Source organism: Littorina saxatilis, linkage group LG12 (genome assembly GCF_037325665.1).
Source record: "Littorina saxatilis isolate snail1 linkage group LG12, US_GU_Lsax_2.0, whole genome shotgun sequence".
In the NCBI taxonomy this organism is placed as follows: domain Eukaryota; kingdom Metazoa; phylum Mollusca; class Gastropoda; order Littorinimorpha; family Littorinidae; genus Littorina; species Littorina saxatilis.
Genome location: NC_090256.1, coordinates 7,157,207 through 7,173,202, shown reverse-complemented (window position 1 = coordinate 7,173,202; position 15,996 = coordinate 7,157,207). Strand labels below are relative to the sequence as shown.

The following is a 15,996-nucleotide window of genomic DNA, read 5'->3' as shown; positions in this document are numbered from 1 at the left end:
AGTAAAGCGTGCGAGACGTTTCCTGAAAAAAATGTCGCTTTGTGGTGCGAGTTCAGTGTGACATGATTAGTTTCCAGAACCCCATTTCTGACTTTCAAAGTTTATCTACATACATTTAGCAATGCACGAGCAAAATATGACAACTTAATGGTGCCTTTTGGTTTAATGCTATGGTAAAATTGCTAGTGATAGTGTTTACAGCTTGAAACAAAACATAACAGATGGGAATAGTCTTCCTCAATCTGGTTCAGAGCATAATGTATTTCTATTTTCAGAGGTAGCATTATTTCTGATAAGAGCTGGAGCCAATATAATGATGCTGAGTATTTGAAAAATGAACTTTGTGACTCATCTGAGTAGCAAGAGAGCCTTCGTGATCGTCAGCGTAAGGCTGGCTGTCTTCAAGGCAATTCCTAGATGAACAACTTAACACTGCGTTCGATTATTCGCCCGTTTCTTAAGCTAGAGCTTTGAAACTTTACACGCGTCTAGGGCTACATGTACGCTTTACAATACGTAAAATATAGTTGACTCTCGCGTTATTTAAAGGTCACAACAAGGTCATTACCAGGCAAAAACGAGGGAAAACCGAGGGAAAGTACCATTGTTTGCAAGAAAAAGATTTCAAATTCAATTGTTTCTTGGGATTAACGCATCTTTAGACATGAAAATCATCCGATTATCAGACATCAATTGTGGAGGTCACGACAAGGTCATTACCGGGTAAAAACGAGGGAAACCCGAGGGAAAATACCATTTTCTGCAACTTGCAGGTAAGTAAAAGCTTTCAAACTCCATCTTCTTCTGGTATTGGCGCATCTCTAGGCATGACAATCATCTGATTAACAGTCCTCAATTTTCAAGGTCACAACAAGGTCATTACCAGATAGAACCGAGAGAAAACCGAGGGAAAATACCATTTTCTATAACTTTTTTGTAAGTAAGAGCTTATAAACTCCATCTTCTTCTGGGATTAGCGCTGATTTCAATGACCCTGAAGTCCGAGGAAAGTTTTCTTGACCCATGCCTACTTTGAAGGTCATGACAAGGTCAAATTTACACGTTTTCTATTTGGGAATATCTTTTACGGTCAAATAAAATACTTTCTGGACGTCAGCTATTTTCGAAGCTAAAGCTTAATTACAACTTTACACACGTCTTGGGATTTATGAGACATAACGCAAATATTGTTGACTCTCGTAATATTTAAAGGTCACACAACAAGGTCATCACCAGGTAAAACCGAAGAAAAACCGAGGGAAAGTACCATTTTCTGCAACTGTTTGTAAGAATGAACTTTCAAATTCAATTGTTTCCTGGGATTAGCGCATCTCTAGACATGACAATCATCTGATTAACAGTCATGAATTGTGGAGGTCACGACAAGGTCATTACTGGGGAAAACCGAGGGAAAATACCATTTTCTGCAACTTGTGTGTAAGTAAATGCTTTCAAACTTTATCTTCTTCTGGTATTGGCGCATCTCTAGACATGACAATCATCTGATTAACAGTCCTCAATTTTCAAGGTCACAACAAGGTCATTACCAGATAAAACCGATGGAAAACCGAGGGAAAATACCATTTTCTGCAACTTTTTTGTAAGTAAGAGCTTATAAACTCCATCTTCTTCTAGGATTAGCGCTGATTTCAATGACCCTGAAGTCTTTGGAAAGTTTTCTTGACCCATGCAATGTTTGAAGGTCATGACAAGGATGGGATTTTACACACGTCTAGGGCATTATAAGACATGAAACAAATATTGTTGACTCTCGTAATATTTAAATGTCACACAACAAGGTCATTACTGGGTAAAACGACGGAAAATATATCAACTTTATGACTCGTCTGAGTGCCAGGACAGCCGGTGTGATCCTCAGAGTCAGGCTTGCAACCGCAAGGCTATCGGTAGATGAACACCTTAACATTGACTTTTTCTTCTCTCTCCCCTTCTCTTCTACCCCTATTACATCCAGCCCCGCCCACCCCCCTAGAGCCCCTGTGGGCGAAGGAAGATGTCATGAATCTGCCTCAACAGCTTTAGCTTAGAAAATAGCCGAACACAAATAGAAAACGTGTAAACTTGACCTTGTCATGACCTTCAAACTAGGCATGGGCCAAGAAAACTTTCCTCGGACTTCAGGGTCATAGAAATCAGCGCTAATCCCAGAAGAAGATGGAGTTTATAAGCTCTTACTTACAAAAAGTTATAGAAAATGGTATTTTTTCTCGGTTTTCTCTCGGTTCTATCTGGTAATGACCTGGTTGTGACCTTGAAAATTGAGGACTGTTAATCAGATGATTGTCATGCCTGGAGATGCTTCCACACATTTATATGTAAAACGTACCAGTTTGAGTTCGTAATTTGGCTGAGAACTTCTTTTTTCAGAGGCAAGCGTCTGAAATGCTCGTGCATCACTCTTCAGGGTATAGTTGAATTTTGACTGAGAAGAGAAAGTGCGCCCTTGAATATTTCTTGTTAACATCGATTTTTATGTTTGGCAGGTCCCAAGCTTTCAAAAAATACCCATTTGGTTGAGTCCGCTTTTGGGTGCACGGTCAGCCCTCCGCCGTGACGGAGTATGAAGAAAGTTTGCTCCAAGCCACAAAAGAAAAAAAAAATAATAATAAGGCAAAAAATAATTGTAGTAGCAAACCTGCATGCAACTGAGCTTAAAAAACAAAACAAAAAAAAAAAAAGTTAACACAAGTGAGAAAACACCGGGTCGTATACCTGATACGTATGATACGATCGACCTTCAATCTGAAAAAACAAAACAAAAAAAACAAGGTACATACACATCACGATCTTCAACTCCGGGAAGACGAAAAGGAAAGAAACGTGTATGATATCCGGTGAAACATAGCTTTGTCAAAACCCCGCGACCGAGAATGCGCCAACAATTTCAGGTGAAAAGCGCACCAGCCCGCTGATTGCTTAAGGTGACAAGCCAGAATAGCGCAGAAGCGTATACCGCTTAAAAGGAAAGCGAGCTTGTTTATTCTTTTTTTTTATTTCTGAGCTTGCTTTTAATCCAAACATAACATATATATATGTATGTTTTTGGATTCAGGAAATGATGAAAAATAAGATGGAATCATTCTTGGATCGATGACTCAAACTTGTATTTAATTGGAATTGTTGGATTTTTAATGATTTAAACTCATTCATTTTTTTTGTAACTTTCAAGTTGAAATGCAATCCCATAGTCCAGACTTCGTTGAAAATTTCATGACGAAAATGTCAATCAATTTGACCAAATAATGGAGCGTGACAGTGCCGCCTCAACTTTTACAGCAAAGACTGACTATGACGTCATCAAAGACATACATATATAAATTGAACAGAAACGTCTGGGGGATATAATCTGTAAGAATTTGTATGTAACGATTCATGACAATCTCTCCAGTAGTTTTATGGAAAAACACTCTACACATACACACACACACATACACACACACACTCACACTCACACACACACACATACACACACACACTCACACACACACTGTCTGCTTAAACCCGACGATGTAATCAGCAAAGTAGCAGACAGCTCCAATCAGACCTGCTAACAGGCTTGTTTAAAAATTCCGTTGACAAAATAATGAATCAAAGGAAATTGCGTCACTTATTTTCTGGCATGTGCGCTTTTACGTCATTTACTCTCTGTTTGACGTTGATTCTGAATCTGTCGCCATCTCTGTGCCAAGAAAAATCGAAACAGATGAAACACACTCTCGCCGTGGTTCATCGCTTGTGAATGTTTGGCAGGGATGGCCAAATCTTACAAATTTCACTCGCCAGCCGGGCGAGAAATTCACTACCCTGCCCAAATTGTCAATAGCCCGTTGTTATATAATGGCTTTCAAAATCAACAGTACCACAAAGATGTTTTGCATTTGACAAGATTTTTCACTGGCCAACCGGGCGAGCTGCCAGACGGTTTCTACTAGCCCGGCGGAATTTGTACTCACCCCTGGCGATCGGGCAGCTGATTTGGTCATCCCTGTTTGTCAAATCATTCCATATGTTAACGTTCACTACGTTAGGTAAATGATTGACTGTAGGTAGTTCACGAGTGCCATGTGAAGTGAATACTATACACACAAATTGGAAGAGTTCACGGTAGTCCACTGCTGCTTCGTTGGCTCAGAATTTCGTCCCTCAGAATGTCGTCCCTCCCGGCTGGTTGGCTAGGCGAACGTCGTTACCACTGATCTTGTTCCGGACCAGTCCATGTGTCTGTCAGTTAATCGCATGCTATTGAACCTGGATCATTTTCAGCAAAACGGCAGTTTGCACTGTTACTATGCCCGAGGCAAGTAGGTAGTTATCCCTCTCTTTCTCTCTGTCTCTGTCTTTTTGTATCTCTGTCTGTCTCTGTCTATCTGTCTCTGTCTCTGTCTCTCTCTGTCTCTGTCTCTCTCTCTCTCTCTCTCTCTCTCTCTCTCTCTCTCTCTCTCTGTTTCTCTATGTATGTCTGCCTGCCTGTCTGTCTGTCTCTCTCTCTCTCTCTCTCTCTCTCTCTCTCTCTCTCTCTCTCTCTCTCTCTCTCTCTCTCTCTCTCTGTCTGTCTGTTTCTCTATGTCTGTCTGTCTGCCTGCCTGCCTGTCTGTCTGTCTGTCTGTCTGTCTGTCTCTCTCTCTCTCTCTCTCTCTCTCTCTCTCTCTCTCTCTCTCTCTCTCTTTCATTACTGGTTCTATAACATTTGAAATGTCATTTATCCGCAAGTGGCTTTTTTCCCAACGACCCTCTTCTTCCGTTTAAATAGCTCTCACCCATTCGTTCCTATCTGTACTGCTAAAGACGCACTACTGCTTGTGAAAACAGTTCAGCTCACCGTCTCAGGTATGGGCATGCTTTTGAAAAGGATAAGACCATCTCACCACTTAGTCACATACCAAAAATGAAGAGCGTGGGAGCTTTACGTGCACAGTGGGAATTGTTTAATTTATCGAATTTGTAAATCCAACAAATCATTTTTGTTAAAGAAATTAATTTATTCCAGACGGGCGCAGTGGCATGGTCGTGAGTTCAAATCCCGGCCGCGTCCGCCTGGTGGGTTAAGGGTGGAGATTGTTCCGATCGCCTAGGTCTACTTATGTGCAGACCTGCTAGTGCCTTATTCCCCTTCGTGTGTACCCAGTGCGCACGGAAAAGATCATGTAATCCATGTCAGAGTTCTGTGGGTTATAGAAACACGAAAATATCCAGCATGCTTCCCCCGAAAGCGGCATATGGCTGCCTGAATGGCGGGCTAAAAACGGGCATACATGTAACAATCCACCCGTGCAAAAACATGAGTGAACGTGGGAGTTTCAGCCCATGAACGAAGAAGAAAAAGAAGAAGAAGAAGAAGAAGAAGAATTAAAAAAATCCAACTGAGCCCAGACAACACTCACACATACACACACTGACACCCCAATCCATCCCTCCGCCACCCCCGCATCCCCTATTCGCACGCAAAAGGAACTTTCTCGACAGAAACTGTAAACAAGTGAACCTGAACTTGTTCCACAGAGTCCCATCTTTCTGGTCTAAAGCGGAGAGGGACCGCCATTAAACGGCCTATTTCCATAATACCGGCTCGTTCCTCGGGGACTTCTTCAGGCCGTTCAAATGTCACGCGTTCTCTATACCATTCCCGCAATGACGGCGATAACTTTTGACGTTCTACGTTTTTTAATCAACATGAACGTTCTTGGAAGACTGACGAGGGAGATAAGAGTGAGTGTGTGTGTGTGTGTGTGTGTGTGTGTGAGAGAGAGGAGGAGGGAAGGGGGGGTAAGTCTAGTAAACAAGCGGCAATTAATGCTGATGTCAACCTTTTTATGTTTTAGATATTATTTCGGAACAAGTCAATCTGATGTAGAAATTAAAGGAACACTCCTTCTCGTAACATGTTGGTTCTCCATCTCAGCTCTGTCCAGACTTTCACAATTGATAAGAACACCCCAACACTAGGTCATTTTTAAAAACAAAAACCAACCCCCTGACTGCTTGTGGTGAGTTGCAATCGGTTGATGAATCTTTTTCTGACAAAAATACTAGTTTGCTTTGACAAAATCAATTATCCATAGATTGTAACTGCATGAAAAGCACGCAGGATGTTTTTTTTTTTGGTTTTTTTTTTTTTTTTTTTTTGGGGGGGGGGGTTAAGAGCAATTGCTACGCTGCTATGCCAAGCTAAAGATTGCTACGCAAATAATCACAAACATGCAACAATTCCCTCTTTTTTGCGAGTCTTGGTACTCCGTGTTGCTTCCCACTCTGTGTGGTGGTGACAGAATGGGTCATACCACATCGTCTACACTGAAAGGTGGCACTGCAGATACTCCATAACGGGCATTGTATGTTCCTGCATTCTCATGAAACTTTCATTTTTTTAACTTTCTAATCTTGTGCAAGATGGCATCAATGCGGATAAGGAAATACATTTGAGAAAATGCTACACTTGAACACCATTTGCTACGTTGCAAATTCCAAAACATTCTAAATTGCTTCTCTTGGGGCTTTACAAGGGATGGCTGGTCTGGGAATGTGATCACGTGGTTATGTTATCCCGGGCAAAAACTGGACAGGTTGAAGACGGTAAACTTGCCTGTATTCACGCCAAGAATTGTGCCAATACAGTCAGATCTCCATCGGGCGGCGGCACCACTGTATGTGTTGATTATATTCGTCTATTATCCACTGTTGCGTCGTTTACAGCCAAGACGACGGAGCAACATACAGCGTAGAGAAACACAAACTAACAGACAAGTTGACAGGCAGAGCGGACCTTGCATATATACAGTCAAAAGTGTGTATAACGACCACCCAAAAGACCATTCAACAGTGGACCTTATTGACAGTTGGTCGTTATGGAAAGATGAATCATATAGAACATAACCTGGTTGGGGTTTCTTTCGGGTGGTCGCATTGGGCAGGTGGTCGTTATAAAGAGGTGGTCACTAGGGCGGGTTCGACTGATTCGCTATGGAAAATGCAACATGATGGTTTTAACATAATAGCTTTCACTCTGAGTCACAAAAAACATGTCACGGAAACATATTGACTTACATTCTTCTGGCGAAAGAGAGGGAGGACCTCCGTTGGATCCTGCAAAGATACAAAATGATAAAATGTAATGACATTGAATATATTGATCTGACCGTTTGGTGGGAGTTTCTGGCGAATTTCAGTTGACGAATCACACACACACACACACACACACACGCGCGCGCGCGCGCGCGCGCTCACACACACACACACACAAACACACACACACACACACACACACACACACACACACACACACACACACACACACACTTACACACACATACACACGCGCTCACACAAACAAGCAAGCAAACACACACACACACACACATATATAACTACATACTTTCTTTGTAAAACATAAACTTCTGAATCTGATAACAACTGTAGACCACCTTCTGTGGCATCTCCAGTGTATTATATCATACACCGGTAAACTGTTTCACAATTTTACATAATAAATGACTTTCAATTGGAGTCATGATCAATATTGAAGAGAAACAAGTCTGAATTGTTCAACTAGCGTAGTTTACTAGGTGTGGAACATTCATACTCAATCCAAATGTAAAGTAAACCTCTTTACCTTTGAGTATTTACGAAGTGATTATTGTGTGCGGAAACAGATACTATATCATACGAGGCTTACATCTCTTGTATAATTTCGGTGTTATCGAGCTATGCAGTATCATTCCGGAACGATTCCGTGTTCATACATATTGCACACAAGGACAATTACTTTTGTTACCGTATCATATTCGAACTAGGTAAACAGTTATTTTAGTCATTTGTTATAAAACTTTAAAACAATATTGTGAAGGACACTATGCTTTGTTGTTTGTTCATGCGTGTTTTTTTCTAACTTGTTCAATCGTAAAGAAAGAAGCCGCTAGCAGTTACTGGAGGCTATCACGTTGCTCAATCTACTTTTTAATCTTGCTGCATATTTCTAACGCCTTCCTTCCAAAATCAAAATCACACAACAAACTAAATACAGTGTAATCGCCAAAAGCACATAATGATGAAAGATTGCTCTTTGTGCGTACCTTAAGGCATGTATATAGAAAATCATGACCTCTATTGCCAGTTTGTTTGGAGTCAAATCATTTTTTTTTCTCCCTCAACAACAAAAAGCAAGGTTAATATAATCGATTTAACTGCTACATCTTCATTTGACAATACTATTCAAGAACTAGTTATAACGCCCAGAAGCACTAATTTACTTTCGTTTTGATTTATTTTTACTGTTTGTATGGACAATACAGTTATCTGTTGCGTTAAGTGTTTCTTTATTTGTTTTCTTCCAAGGACGCACGTCATTATCTGTTTTTGAACTCATTTCTTTTGTGTGTTTTTCTATCAAGGATAAACATGACAATGATGGGTTTTAAAAGTGTAATTTGTTTCCGCCTTAAGCCATTCATAAAAAGGCGCAGAAAAGAATAGCATGTTCTATTCTGAGCAAGCTTACGTTTGAAGAAAAACAACAAAATATCATAATTATGTGACACTCCACCACGGAATGAGTCGGATGTCACCTCGCGGGGTTCTAAGCTAGGCCTAATATACGTCCCGGGGGTGTCAGGTATCAGTGTGAGGGTCACCTTAGTCACAGGCTTATACAGTGGTCGCCGCTTAATAAAGCCACTTCGGGACCGACGAACAATGGCTTTAATAAGCGGCGGATTTATTAACCGGCAGTCCAGGAATACGTCATTTTCGAAAGAAAGAAAAAAATCTTCTCTTTTGTTTAAGCAACGTCACTCAGTCACTTTCTTTCGTCATTTACACTTGTTTGAATCCAAACAAAACTTCACGAAAGTTGTTGAACTTTTGTACATTGGAGAATCTTTTTCGGCGCTTTCATGTTTTAGCCTTTCTCCGTTCTTCAAAATGTTCGTTAGCAAAGTCCTGGACACCCCCAGGTTTGCTGCACCTTCCCTCAAGCTGCATGCAGGAAGATCTTTAATTTTTTTGTAAATTTCCAGTTTCTCGTCTGTTGTCAAATCCTGGCGTTTTCTTGTTGGCATGTTTGATTCAATCCCTCTTGTTGCCAATCCGATAGAAAACAGTAAACTGATTTAATTTAGTCATGAACACAACACGCGATCAAAGCTACACAATTTATGAACTCAACACGTGCGATTTTTATTGACTGACATTCTTTTCTGAACTCGGTTACTTCGTGGTACGCGTGAGCGTGGACATAAATAGGCCTATGACTTGAGCGATTATAAGAACAAGATAATGTGTTTTTGTCACAAACTACGTGATTTCTCTGAGAAAACTGGGTTTAATAAGCGGCGGGTTGGGTTTATTAACCGGCTTTTTCAAATACATAAGATATAGTGATAAATCCGGACCGTCTGAAATCGGCTTTTATAAGCAGCTGGCTCTATTAACCGCGGTTTTATTAAGCGGCGTCCACTGTAACTAGAAAAGTTTTAGCTCTTTTCTAAAACGGTGTTCACAACTGGATAGAGCATGACAAAACTCGTTAAGAAAATGTAATGATATACAAATAATGCAAACGTGACATGCGACTCATTCCGTGGTGGAGGGTCACATCATACAGTCATGGAAACTGATCAGTTATTGATTTATTAAATTTGAGATCAATCTGTTAAAAACAAGGGCGTGAAAAGCGCATGAAAAGGACCACATTCGTGTTTTGCATGAAACACATATACGGTATTGACTTTTTTTTAGTATTTATATATGTATTTATTCATTTATCTATTTATGTATTTATTTATTCATGTATGTATGTGTTTATTTATTCATTTATACGTTATTGTTGTGCGCATGCTACCCCCCCCCCCCCTCCCCCTGATCTGTATCTATCTATCTATTCAATTCTTCCCGTGTACACAATTTGACTCACCATATCTGAGTCGTCAAGGCAGGTTTATGGGCTGCATGGGACCGTCCCTCCATTTAGACACATACAAAGAATCACTACCTTGACTGCTGTCCATCCAGGGTAGACATTATTTGATGAATCAGTTGGGTGTTATAACACTCATGTAAATCCATTACATGAACTAATTTAAGAAATCTCAGACGGCACCCAAGCCGTTGCGTCTTTGTGTGAGCCCAAGTGGGGGGATGGTATTGTGCCATGTTAATAGCACACTCCTCACGAAACAAGTTGGGCTCATCACCTTAGCTCTGACCAGGTGTCAATCTGGAATAAGACCATCTTTCCGCTTGGTCACATACCAGCAGTCCAGCACTGCTAAAAAAATATTAAAAAAAAATTAAAAAAATATCACTGCTCACTGTAGTGATTTGGATGAATTCATTTCGAAAAAGCCACAATTGGTATTTCAAGAAAAAATGTTTCATTACAAAACGATCCGCACTGTGCACAGAGAGCGCCAAAGCTGTTCATGTTTGTTATGTGACCAAGTGGAGGGATGTTCATGTTTGGTATGTGACCAAGTGGAGGGATGTTCATGTTTGGTATGTGACCAAGTGGAGGGATGTTCATGTTTGGTATGTGACCAAGTGGAGGGATGTTCATGTTTGGTATGTGACCAAGTGGAGGGATGTTCATGTTTGGTATGTGACCAAGTGGAGGGATGTTCATGTTTGGTATGTGACCAAGTGGAGGGATGTTCATGTTTGGTATGTGACCAAGTGGAGGGATGTTCATGTTTGGTATGTGACCAAGTGGAGGGATGTTCATGTTTGGTATGTGACCAAGTGGAGGGATGTTCATGTTTGGTATGTGACCAAGTGGAGGGATGTTCATGTTTGGTATGTGACCAAGTGGAGGGATGTTCATGTTTGGTATGTGACCAAGTGGAGGGATGTTCATGTTTGGTATGTGACCAAGTGGAGGGATGTTCATGTTTGGTATGTGACCAAGTGGAGGGAAGGTCTTATCCCATGTGAAAGCATGGCCAGAAATCAGACGGTGAATCCAATTGTTGGCACGGCTAGGGGTGTAACTTTAAAAGTATGTAACTCTTGTTCTGCCATCTCTTGATTTCTTATGAATGCGAAGAATAAACAAAGCGCTCGTTTCCAAGTTAGATTTCTTGAAAGAATATCACAATTTATTACCAATTCAGTGCCCCATATGGGTTTTTGACCAATCAGGACGGATTCTAGGTGACCTGTTAAATGTTATAATGTTCAGGCAGGGACCCTTTTTGTATATCAAGCTAAAAATTGACAAAACAAAGTAAAAATGTAAATCAACAATATCAGCGTGATTTATTCTACAGAATGACACTTCAAATGCTGTCAGATAATACTCTCTTTATCTAAAAAAAATATACCGATAAGCGAGTTTTGTCGGTGGGTGATTTACGGAACAGCAAGGTACCGCCCATCCTCTGAGTGTGAAATGCCGACCCGCTCACTTGAAATCTAAATTACCTAAGTTCGGAAAATCAAGTGAAATCGCGTCACTCGCGTTACGTCAAATGTATCTTTACGTCATTTCCCATCCGTCTTGAGTCGGTTCTAAATCTGTCGCTCTCTATTCAACAAGAAAAAGCGAAGCAACCGAAACGCATGTTGAACATGGTTTATCTTGTGAGATTGTTGTGTGTCAAACGCATTTGATCTGTGAATATTCATCACGTCAGGAATATTACTCTGATTGGCTGACCCAGGGCACGAGAATTCTTTTGACTGACAGGCATAATCAGGTAGGAGCGCTCAAGTTCCCATTGCGGCTGTTCTGTCTAATTCGCGGGGTCGCTTCGAAATTTCTTTTGGTCGATTTAAACGGTAATAAAACCGTTATTTCTAATAATGCGGACTGTTAGCAAATGACAACAGTCATGTCTCACAAACGATATCAGCATTCGCCTAAAAGGCTCATGCTTGATATCTTTTTTCTCGACATGCCTTGTTATCATTTGCTAACAGTCAGCATATTAGAAATAACTCATAAGGCCCAAAAAAAAAATTGTCTGTTTAGGGTAACATGACCAAAAAAAGTAGGGTCGGTAGGTAGGTAGGGATTTTTTTTTTTTTTTTGGTTTTTTTTTGTTGTTGTGTGTAAATGCTATGTTGGCTGAACATTCACTTCTTATATTTGATGAATACATGTTTCAAAACTAACGTATAAATAAAACAGAGAGAAAGGGAGAGAAAGAAACGCCAAATGTCTCTTTTTAGCATTTTTACCTCTTTTTTTTTTTTTTTTTTTGAAATCAAAAAAAAGTTTTTGGGTCGGCGCCAAATCTATAGGGTCGGTCGGGTTACCCTAAACAGACAATTTTTTTTTTTGGCCTAATGATTTTGAAAGGTGATCTAATCGGATGCAGTGAATGTGTGTCCAATACGTAAAGAGTGAACGAATGAAAAGCGTACGGACAGTTACTATATTTCTGTTTAGAAAACATAAAAGCCATTTGCTTTTTTGATCTCACGCTTACATTTTTACATTTAGTCAAATTTCAGATATAGAGGGGGAATCGAGATGAGGGTCGTGGTGTATATATGCATATATGTGTGTGTGTGTGTGTGTGTGTGTGTGTGTGTGTGTGTCTGTCTGTGTGTGTGTGTGTGTGTGTGTGTGTGTGTGTGTGTGTGTGTGTGTGTGTACAGCGATTCAGAGAAAACTAAAGGACCGATATTAATGAAACTTTACATGAGAGTTTCTGAGTATGATATCCCCCACAAATGTTTTTCATTTTTTTGATAAATGTCTTTGATGACATCATATCCGGCTTGTTGTGAAAGTTGAGGCGGCACTGTCACGCTCTCATTTTCTAACCAAATTCATCGACATTTTGTTCAAATAATGTTCGACAAAGCCCGAACTTTGGTATTGCATTTCAGCTTGGAGACTTACACATTATTTAATATGTTTGCTCATTAAAGTTGTCATTAAAATTGATTGTTCGCAAACAAATTTAAAATTGATTGCATTGGTTTTTTTTTACATCATATTCTAAGTCTGAAAATATATACATATGTCAGGTTAACTCTTAAAATGTGATCACAGTTAACGAAAATAGGTTAATTAGTACTACGATTATAATTTAAGAAATCGATCCAAAAATGATTTCATCTTATTCTGTATTGTGGTTCATCGTTTGTGAATGTTTGGCAGGGATGGCCAAATCAAGCTCAAAAAGGTAAAACTAATATAGAAAATCGCGCTTTCCTTCTTACCGCAATACGCTATTGCGCTAATCTGGCGAATCAGTTTCACTTCGTGTTGCACGGGAAGAGTGAGCGACTTCCTTGTGCCGCGGGAATTGACGAAGCTGTGTTGTCTTGGTAACAAAAGTGCAGTGTGTTCAGTTTCATTCTGTGAGTTCGACAGATTGACTAAATGTTGTAATTTTGCTTTACGCGACTTGTTATTTATTTAGTTGTGCTCTTTTCAACTCGTACATTCTGTTCTGGTCCATTTGACAAATCCTTATGTTGCGATGTGTTTCCTCCGTCCGTTACTCACATGCACGCAAAAGTGTAATCATGTTCTAATTTCGACAGCGGACATGGAATCCCGGAATACTTGATTTTGAGAAAAAAATAATTAATTAACTATTGAGCTTCTAATGTCATGTCTTAGGGCAATGGATGCTAAACAGCATGCACACTCTTATCTTTCTTAATTAAAACAAAAAACCACGAGTTTCTGAACGCAAAAAAATGAGATAGAGAGAGAATGACAATGACAATGACAATGACAAATTCTTTATTAACGAGGGTAATGGCATAAGCAAACAGGTGCTTTTTTTACATCCAGCCCTCGCCCATGGGAGAGTTTAATGTAATGATAATACGTTTTAAAAATGTTGGAATATCAATTAAAGAAGTAATAACAAGTCGCGTAAGGCGAAAATACAACATTTAGTCAAGTAGCTGTCGAACTCACAGAATGAAACTGAACGCAATGCAACGCAGCAAGACCGTATACTCGTGGTCCACCGCTCACGGCATAGGCAGTGAAATTGACAAGAAGAGCGGGGTAGTGGTTACGCTATGCTGCATAGCACGCTTTTCTGTACCTCTCTTCGTTTTAACTTTCTGAGCGTGTTTTTAATCCAAACATATCATATCTATATGTTTTTGGAATCAGGAACCGACAAGGAATAAGATGAAAGTGTTTTTAAAACGATTTCGAAAAAAAAAATTTGATAATAATTTTTATATATTTAATTTTCAGAGCTTGTTTTTAATCCGAATATAACATATTTATATGTTTTTGGAATCAGCAAATGATGGAGAATAAGATAAACGTAAATTTGGATCGTTTTATAAATTTTTATTTTTTTTTACAATTTTCAGATTTTTAATGACCAAAGTCATTAATTAATTTTTAAGCCACCAAGCTGAAATGCAATACCGAACCCCGGGCTTCGTCGAAGATTACTTGACCAAAATTTCAACCAATTTGGTTGAAAAATGAGGGCGTGACAGTGCCGCCTCAACTTTCACGAAAAGCCGGATATGACGTCATCAAAGACATTTATCAAAAAAATGAAAAAAACGTTCGGGGATTTCATACCCAGGAACTCTCATGTCAAATTTCATAAAGATCGGTCCAGTAGTTTAGTCTGAATCGCTCTACACACACACACAGACAGACAGACGCACATACACCATACCCTCGTTTCGATTCCCCCTCGATGTTAAAATATTTAGTCAAAACTTGACTAAATATAAAAACAAAACTTGACTAAATATAACAAACGACAAACAAGCAGAGAGAGAGAGAGAGAGAGAGAGAGAGAGAGAGAGAGAGAGAGAGAGAGAGAGAGAGAGAGAGAGAGAGAGAGAGACAGACAGACAGACAGACAGACAGACAGACAGACAGACAGACAGACAGACAGACAGACATAGAGACTGAGAGACTGAGAGACATATAGACTGACAGACATACTAACCTTGAACTGAAGATAATGCGACCATCAGAAACACCAGAGAGGACATTTTGTCAAGGTACGCCACCATTGTCAATCTTAAACTGAAGTTCTTCACAAGAACTCTCCTTCAAATTGTCTGTGAAATGAAGCAGACTTCTACAAGTCTGTTGATTGTGTGAGTTTCAGCTCAGTACTGCAAGCAATTTGAAAAGTGGTTTGATTCTGTTCGTGACCGTATCTTCAAACCTGCGGCAACACTTTTTTGTTGTTCTAAAAGTTCACTTTTGAGTTTAAACTCTGAAAAAACATTGTGGTGTTACGTTGTTTTACTCACTTTAATCGTAATATGTTCCCTTTCTGTCTTTTCTCACAATGTTAATATGAGAACATTGGTCTTCTTTGTGTTTGCTATGTTTGTCTTCTGAGTTCTGTTTTGAAGCTAATGTGACACTTATACCTTAGTCGGTAGCAAACTTGTCACAGATTTCAAATACGGAAGCGGAACACTTTTCTTTTTCTCTTGTTATCTCAGGCACTATGTTCTCCCTAGCGTAGTGATACCAGCCATGAGCAGACGAGACCAGCGCAACGACACAACCCTGCACAACCTATACCCCGCACGTACTGTTCGTAACCTTGCTGCCTTGTGCTGTTGCCGCTGCGGTCTTGCCGTGACGAGCTGTGCCGTGTCGGTTTGCGTAGGTGTCGCTAGCTGCCGTGACGCTCCGCTGCTGCGTGGCGCTCAGGTATTTCCAATGTATTTTCCTCACACACCCACACTCACACACACACACACACACACGCACACACTCACACACACACACACACACACACATACGCACACACACAAAAACACACACACACACACACACACACACACACACACACACACACACGCATACACACACACACGCAGGCACGCACGCACGCACGCACACACACACACACACACACACACACACACACACACACACAGGCGCACATATCGACAGACCAAGGCGATGTCTGTTCCATCGCTTTCTGGGTATATGTGTCGTTATCCCTACGTGCCAAATCGGACTTCAGCCTAATAAGTATGTATAGGCAGACGTTCATTAATAGAAGTGGTTAA

General features: G+C 40.2%; 1 protein-coding gene across 1 annotated transcript in view; it reads right to left on the bottom strand.

Annotated features, from left to right (window-relative positions):
* LOC138981157 (elastase-1-like) overlaps positions 1–15,500 on the bottom strand; it is a 59,786-nt gene extending 44,286 nt beyond the window's left edge. Inside the window, exons 1-2 of the mRNA XM_070353996.1 lie at positions 14,907–15,500; positions 7,063–7,101 (exon numbers count right to left, since the gene is read on the bottom strand). Of these exons, the coding sequence (XP_070210097.1) occupies positions 7,063–7,101; positions 14,907–14,973 (106 nt within the window). The 5' untranslated portion in view covers positions 14,974–15,500. The remainder of the gene's footprint in view (positions 1–7,062; positions 7,102–14,906) is intronic.
* Positions 15,501–15,996: the final 496 nt, after the last annotated feature.